The 7,490-nt window shown below is 39.7% G+C and overlaps 1 protein-coding gene across 1 annotated transcript; it reads left to right on the forward strand.

The window, feature by feature from the left end:
* Nucleotides 1–3,700: 3,700 nt before the first annotated feature.
* LOC120782379 (phenoloxidase-activating factor 1) lies at nucleotides 3,701–7,264 on the forward strand. The gene is made up of 4 exons (XM_040114621.1): nucleotides 3,701–4,527; nucleotides 4,606–4,702; nucleotides 6,395–6,693; nucleotides 6,764–7,264. Exons 1-4 carry the CDS (start codon nucleotides 3,957–3,959, stop codon nucleotides 7,093–7,095), a joined length of 1,299 nt encoding a protein of 432 aa, XP_039970555.1. The 5' UTR covers nucleotides 3,701–3,956; the 3' UTR covers nucleotides 7,096–7,264.
* The last annotated feature ends 226 nt before the right edge of the window (nucleotides 7,265–7,490 follow it).

Raw genomic sequence — 7,490 nt, forward strand, 5'->3', positions numbered from 1 at the left:
AGAACGCGTTGACGACAAACCACGTCCAGGAAGGCCATCAACATCAACTGATGATCAACTTCTTCTTCTTCTTTGTTGGCATAGACACCGAGTATAGCCGAGTTAACAGCAGCGCGCTAGTCTTTCCAAGCGAAGCCAGGTCCTTCTCCACCTGGTCTTCTAACGTAGTGAAGGTCTTCCTCTTCCTCTGCTTCCCTCGGCGGGTATTGTTCCAATACTTTCAGAGCTTAATTCCATGAACTACAAGTTCATTAATGTCGTCGTATATCTCATACAGCTCATCGTATCGCAAAGAACCATACATCTTTTGCAGAACCTTTTTCTCGAAAACTCATAACGCCGACTCATCAGATGTTGTCATCGTTCGTGCCTCTGCACCATATAGCAGGACGGGAATAATGAGTGCATTTTGTTCCTTCTCATTTTAAGTGGTGGGTCCCAAATCCAGCGCACAACCCATCATTTTGAAAGTTTATTTGAGCCTAAGAAAAGTGAAAGCACGATTGGTTCCAAAATCACAAAATTCTTTCGAACAACAGCGTCAGGTTAACGTCAGTGAAACAATGCTTTCTAATTACAAGGATGTCATGTAACGTATTATTACCCGCGATGAGTCTTGGATCCATGCTACCGACCCTGAAACAGACGATCAATCGGCCGGATCTCTTGGCAAAGGTGAGCCGAAGCCTAAGAAACCACGTCAAAGCATGTCTAAAATCAAGGCTATGTTGACAATTTTCTTAGATTATCGAGGTATGGTGCACTCCAAGCTTCCGAGCGGCCAAACTGTTAACAATTAAAACTGTTTGTGTGCTATCCATCGTTTGTGCGAGGCTTTTCGACAACTGTTGGCTTTTGCATCACGATAATGCACCGTCGCATACTGCATCAATTCTTTGTGAGTTTTTCGCCAAATTCTTAGCCGATGTCGTGACGCAACCACCGTGTTTTGCATGATCTAGCTTCGGGAGACTTCTGGCTATTCGAGGATTGGAAAAAACGTTGGCACAAGTGTATTTGGGTCAAGGGGATTACTTTGAGGGCGACGAAATAGATTTGAAGAATAAATTACGAGTTTTGAAATTATGAACAATGTCTCATGGTAGCCTCGCCTTGTCATCGATATGAGTGGCTAAATTTCCAATAATAATCAAAAACTACCAACTAAAACTGAGCGATCATATCAAATCGTTAGGCATTGACTTTTGAATGCAATAGGTTGGATAAATTTTGAAGAACAATTGTTATTATTGCAATAATGAACAAATGTAATACATTCCATAGCCAAAGGCACTGAACAAACCATGAAAAATCGACTGCACCAAATTGCAATATTAAACATTTCTGTAACAAAAATATATGGTGAATTCCCCACCATTCGATGATGGTTGATAACAACTGGTTTGTTGCATTGCTGTATATAAGTATGATATGTATTTATAATACTATTTTCTCTACTAACTAGTATGACTTGCAGAAATAGTATTGTAAAGGCTTGTATTATATTAGCATTCAAATGGAAATTGTTATTAATTTGTCTGCTCAACTTGTGGTTTACCAAGCATTAGCAGTTGACCTTTGCATGCGTAGCTCAGCGGTACAATTCCGTTTGCGGGTTTCCCGTTCATTAGCTAGGCATAGACCTCGCATGCCAACAGAGTTTCAGAGTTTCGTTTTTTGTACTTTTTATTCAGTTTCCCTCGAGCAAAAAAGTACTTAAGCGTGATATATGTTTAAAAATCACTAATGATGCAGACCTTTTTCTGGTGCAATTTTTTGAGAAAGAGGTTAACTTATAAATAGCGAAGGAAAGCAATAAATTAAGCCGGCTATTAGTAAGAAATCTCAAGCTGATGAAGTTCCAAAAAAACATGGAAATAGTGAATTCTATATTTAAATGATAAGGGTTCAAGGTATGCAAAATTAGGTATCGGTTATATTTTTGGTAGTATTTTTTATATAAAATCCAACAGTCTGAATTCTCAATAAGAAATATAACGACAAGTTCGTACCGAGTTTCTGCCAATAATAAGGTTTTTTTTTTGAAAGTTTATCTTTTTCAAATATCCCGTGATCTTGGTGGCCAATCGACCGGCCCTAAAGGTGAAATTATCTGCTCATCGAAGTGTTCTGTCAATAACTCCATTAATTCATGGATTGTGTGGGAAGTGGCGCCGTCTTGTTGAAACCAAATGTCGCCGAGATTACAAGTTTCAATTTCAGGAATCAAATAGTCGGTTATCATGGCGCGATAACGGCTGCCATTGACGGTTACGTTCTCACCGGCATCGTGTTTTGGCTCTTGAATCTCTTCAGGTTACTCTTCGTTCACTTTTGCTTGTTTACATACCCATTGAGCCAGAAATGAGCCTCATCGCTGAACCAAATTTGGCTCAAAAACATCGGATCTTCTTGGAACTTTTCAGGAGCTCATAGAGGAAAGCGAGCTGCTTTGGGAAGTTCGAGCGGCTTCAGCTCTTGCACAAGCTGTATTTCGTACGCTTTCAATTTAATATCTCGACGTAAAATGCGCCAAGTCGTTCCAAACGCCAGCCCGAGTTGCTGCGAACGGCGCTGCACTGAATAGACTCTTCACGCTCTTCTTGTACACTCTCAGCTCCGCCTGTTAGATTTTTTTTTTACAGCGTGCTGGACATGGTCTATTCGGTCGAATATCATCCAATAACGAATGCCGGGTTTCAATATAGATGATGGTGGTTAACCAGTTTAATTGAATTCAAGGAAGTATTCTCATTAAAATGACATAAACGCTTCTAATTTTACCTCTATTTGATTTTGCCAGTTTATACCACATTATGCCATTTGTGTATTCGTTTCGCCACTCGCTAAAGTAGTATTAAATGTTATCAGCAAAGTACAAGTATATTAAACTCCCTGCATGAATGAATTTAAATATACACTCCGAAACAAAGAGCCGTCTTAGACTGCAAACCTGAAGATACAAAGCTTAAAGCTAATCTTAGCGCCTAAAAGTATGCAGCAAGTGCGCTTTAATTACCAGGTAACTTAATCATGACTTAAACGAAAGTGAAACCGCAACAGCTGTCAGCTGTTCAAACCAACACAAGTTGTTATTGTGCGGAACCGGCTTAAAGTATGCTGCTTGGCGACCATGAAGTGTACGCACGCGTCGCGTATGAGAGCTTCACGTTACGTCATTGCATAATTTGTCCGCACTTTGCAACGAAGCGGCGCCACCGCCGTCATTGTGTATGACGAATAAAAAGGTAAACATAAAGTGTAAATGACCGCAGCCTCAGCTTGGAGATCTGGTTTTCGAAATGGACGCTTGACGATTTCGCATCAAATGAGCACAGATAAGGGCGCCATATCATGGCACAGCTGATGGACTAATTATTTTACGACAATTTTTCCGAATATTTATTTGCTTATTAAATTATTTGTATGAAAGGCAGACGAAAGCGCTGATGGAGCTGCTACCGCTTTGGCAGGTTTTTTTTTTGTCGAAGACGCGACATTGACGTTGTGATCGCGCAAAGAAACAAACGTAAATAAACTATTATTTATACAATGTGTTTCTCATAAGCGCTGCGAACGCACAACTTGACAGCGTTTTTCGTTCACTCTCGCCGGCATTGGCGTTGGGCGCTTAAAAAGCGTTCACAGCTGAGCGGTACGTCAAGCTGGTGTGGTCGTGCCCGTGTTTTGAGCGGATAACTGAAACGTTTTACGAATTATTCAATTGAATTGGTAAATTTGAGTTATTGCCGCGAGCAGCCCATTCAAGTCGCGCGCCTCACATTAGTAACACCGCCGGAGACGAGGAGGACGGTCGTCGATATATATAAATCGTGGTTTTTAAACGTGACTTCATCGACGCTCTGCAGTTTCGACAAGACAACTGGGTCGCTTTGGTGTTTACGTATGAGTGGGACATTTTCGAAATTCCGAATCGGCGAAATCGTAAGTTGACAATGCACTTCCACCGTTTTCTCGTCACATTATCGCTAACAGTCGTGTTGAAGGCGCGCGCCAATACAGACGTTCCATTACTTGACCCCTCAGCAGTTACTGACAATAAATTCACCGCAACGGTTGAACCGGTGGCTGCTCAGCAGAAGTGTGATATACCTAATGAGGCTAAAGTGGGTGTTTGTGTGACCGTTGGCAATTGCTCGGCTTATCTGCAGGCGCGCAGCGTGCCGAATATATCCGCCGAGAAGGTGAATTTTCTAAAGAAAGTGCAGTGCTCGTGTAAAGAATGTGACTCGATTGCGCCGGAGCCTGTGGTTTGTTGTCCAGCTAATGGACAGGACTATCTATATCCGTCACTGAAGTTTTCGAAATTCGAATATCGCCGTTTTCAAAATGTGACCGCGCAATTCAAACGCAAGAAACTAAAACGTCGCATACAGACCGTGGAACCGGGTGAGAGTTTCAATTTGCGCAACGAATGTGGCAAACAGGTGACAAATCGTATTTACGGCGGCGAAATCGCCGAACTGGATGAGTTTCCGTGGCTAGCGTTGCTGGTGTACAATTCAAGTATGATTCAATTTCATGCATGTGTACTTAAGTGATTTGTTTGTGAGAAAGTGATTTTCAACTCCCTTTCATTCGCAGATGATTTCGGCTGTAGTGGCGCGCTCATCGACGATCGTCATATTCTAACTGCGGCGCATTGTGTGCGGGGCGAGGGTGTGCGTGAAAAGAAAGGACTGTAAGTTTGTGAAGAGCGGAAAATTAATGAACTTTAAGTGAAATTAAAAGTGACTGAGCTCCTGCTAGAAGTACAAATGATCGGTAGGGGATTTAGGAAGAGGACTTTTGAAAGTGAAGAGAAATTATTTAAAAGAACTTCCTTCAAATATAATAATTCAAGATTGAGTGTTCTAATGACTTTTTCGTTAAGTTTAGAGTCAGCTGTCTTAAATCACTAGCGTCTGATCATCCTTAGAGTTATTTTAAAAATAGCGTATGGCATCAACATAAGAAAATGTGTGCAATAGAATCCAAAAAGATCCAAGATATCGGAATTGAACCTTAACCACAGTAAATCATATAACGGAGTATTGAAAAAAACACGTATTTTGATAAAATACTAAAAAAAATTATAACCTTAAAATATTTCGAGGCAAATTTTCAAGCCTTAGAGCATCATTCTAACTTTACAAAAATTCAGTACTTTTTTTTATAAAACAAATGGGTTTGAAAAGTTCAACACTTTAGTTTTAATACCCTGGCAACATGAAAATGGCTGAAATAGGATCATATGTCCGCCCACTCAACATACAACGGTATTGTTAAAAACTACTAAAAGCGCGATAAATCAATAAATACCACAAAAATATCATATCCGACCGATTTCTACCAAATCTGGTATGCGACATTCTTCTAACATTTTTATGATACGGTTTGAAGATGGACGAAATCGGACTACAGCCACGCCTACTTCCCATATAACACAATTTTAAATTCCATTTGATCCTTTTACTTTCCAGTGTATAAATCAGCAAGAAATTAATATAACGGAATGAAATTTTGGTCAAATGCCTTTGAAGTACTATATGCCACCTTATGACCAACAATTGCCCAAACGCATCAAAAACTGGCAACCCTAGGTACCGAATAATCGGCCCCCTTTAATTATGTTTGACTGTCTACCGAAAATCTTGGTCAACGTGTCAGATTTGTAATTGAAATTCAGAGAGAAAACTTTTCTGATATAACATATCAGCTATAAATGGGTTGAACTGAGCCCCCATCTACCTAACAAAATGATATTGGAACTTCCTGGTGGCTTTATACCTCATCTATCGACCAATATATGTGTACTTCCCTGGCTTTAATCCGTGCAAGTTGCAAAAGTGTGAAATATTCGGTTATACTCCAAGTTAGCTTTTCCTTACTTGTTAGAAATTAAAAATGTTGGCAACTCTATTTTAACAAATCAAACTTTTCAAGATATTGTAATGGCTTAGCCACAATGAAATACAAATTATTCGAAGCGAAGTGGCAACGCCATAAATTTTTTTTTATAAAAATCAACCTTTAAGGACATCCTAAATACTGAATTTAGCTTTTTCAGTTGACACTATTCTTAAAATGTTGCATTATTTAAAATATGTATATTAAGTAAAATATATGTATATATGGCAACCTTTTTAAATAAATTTTCTGAAAGTTCAAAAATTTAGTATTTCCAATTAAGACAGCAACCTAACCGTAAAATTTAGGTTTAAAGAATAGTACACCAGAAAATTACACTGTGATTTGTAATAACGTACATATTAATGCCTTCAAAATCTCTGAAAGAGTTTCTAAAAGAGCGAAAATTACGAAACCACTGTTACGAAAATACACATAACCGCACTTAAATGAGTAATAGCAACGCTTTTGCCTCACTTTTTAGGAAGCTCGTACGCTTAGGCGAATTCAATGTTAAAACCGAACCAGACTGTATTGAGGAACCCGATTACCTGAATTGTGCGGACGCTGCTGTGGACATCGGGCACGAGCGCATCTTCGTGCATCCCGAATACAATGAACATTCGTTTACTAAATTCAACGATATCGCCATAATACGACTGAAACGTGCAGTGTCCTTTACGCATTTCATCATGCCAATTTGTCTGCCTAGCCAAGATGAGGAGAGTCCCTATAAAGTGGGTGAAATGTTTTCGGTCTCCGGTTGGGGACGAACCGACTTATGTAAGTACATCATGCTTGTTGAGAATTATAAGTAGCTATGTCAATTTTTTTTTTAACTCTGCTCTCTCAGTTAATAAGTACTTTCGCAACATACACAGCCCGATCAAGCTGAAGCTACGTATACCATATGTAGAACGCGACAACTGCACGAAGATTTTGTCGACATTCGGCATCGAATTGGGCTCGAAGCAGGTCTGTGCTGGCGGCGAGTTCGCCAAGGACACTTGTGCCGGCGACAGCGGCGCGCCACTCATGTATTTCGATCGTAAATATTCGCGTTGGGTCGCCTACGGTGTGGTGAGTTACGGCTTCACGCGTTGCGGCATGGCCGGCCATCCCGCGGTATATACGGATATCTCCGCCTACCTCGATTGGATACACAAAATAGTGACTTCGAAGTGACAATTCACTTACAATATTTAAATTATATTTTTAGAAAAATATGTAGCTAGATAATTTGAATTGTACAAGACTCAGGGGCACACAAATATTGCCTTCGGATGAATACTTTTTATAAATATTTATTGCAATGTTAGATTTGATATGAAATTTTGCTGTTCAAGTGGAGAAAAGCGACGACAAATACATTATTTTTTATTTATAAAAATGTGTGTTAATATTTAAACAAGAAAAACAGAAGTTTGTTAAATAACAAGACCAGGCGATTTTGTAAATTTGTCGGTGTGTGTGGTGGCAGACGCTTGTTCGTGCTTTTAACGTTCCAGGGAGATTACGTTGTTCGTGCAATGTTAATTTTTCCAGCTTTGGCGGCTGGAAATGATAATGAAATACTCGCG

Source organism: Bactrocera tryoni, chromosome 1 (genome assembly GCF_016617805.1).
Source record: "Bactrocera tryoni isolate S06 chromosome 1, CSIRO_BtryS06_freeze2, whole genome shotgun sequence".
Classification (NCBI taxonomy): domain Eukaryota; kingdom Metazoa; phylum Arthropoda; class Insecta; order Diptera; family Tephritidae; genus Bactrocera; species Bactrocera tryoni.

Excerpts from the sequence above, each read along its gene's own strand:
- LOC120782379 (XM_040114621.1), top strand. The coding sequence starts at position 3,957 with ATGCACTTCCACCGTTTTCTCGTCACATTATCGCTAACAGTCGTGTTG. Across the intron at positions 4,528-4,605 it reads GTTGCTGGTGTACAATTCAA|ATGATTTCGGCTGTAGTGGC; the intron begins GTATGATTCAAT and ends TTTCATTCGCAG. Across the intron at positions 4,703-6,394 it reads GTGCGTGAAAAGAAAGGACT|GAAGCTCGTACGCTTAGGCG; the intron begins GTAAGTTTGTGA and ends CTCACTTTTTAG.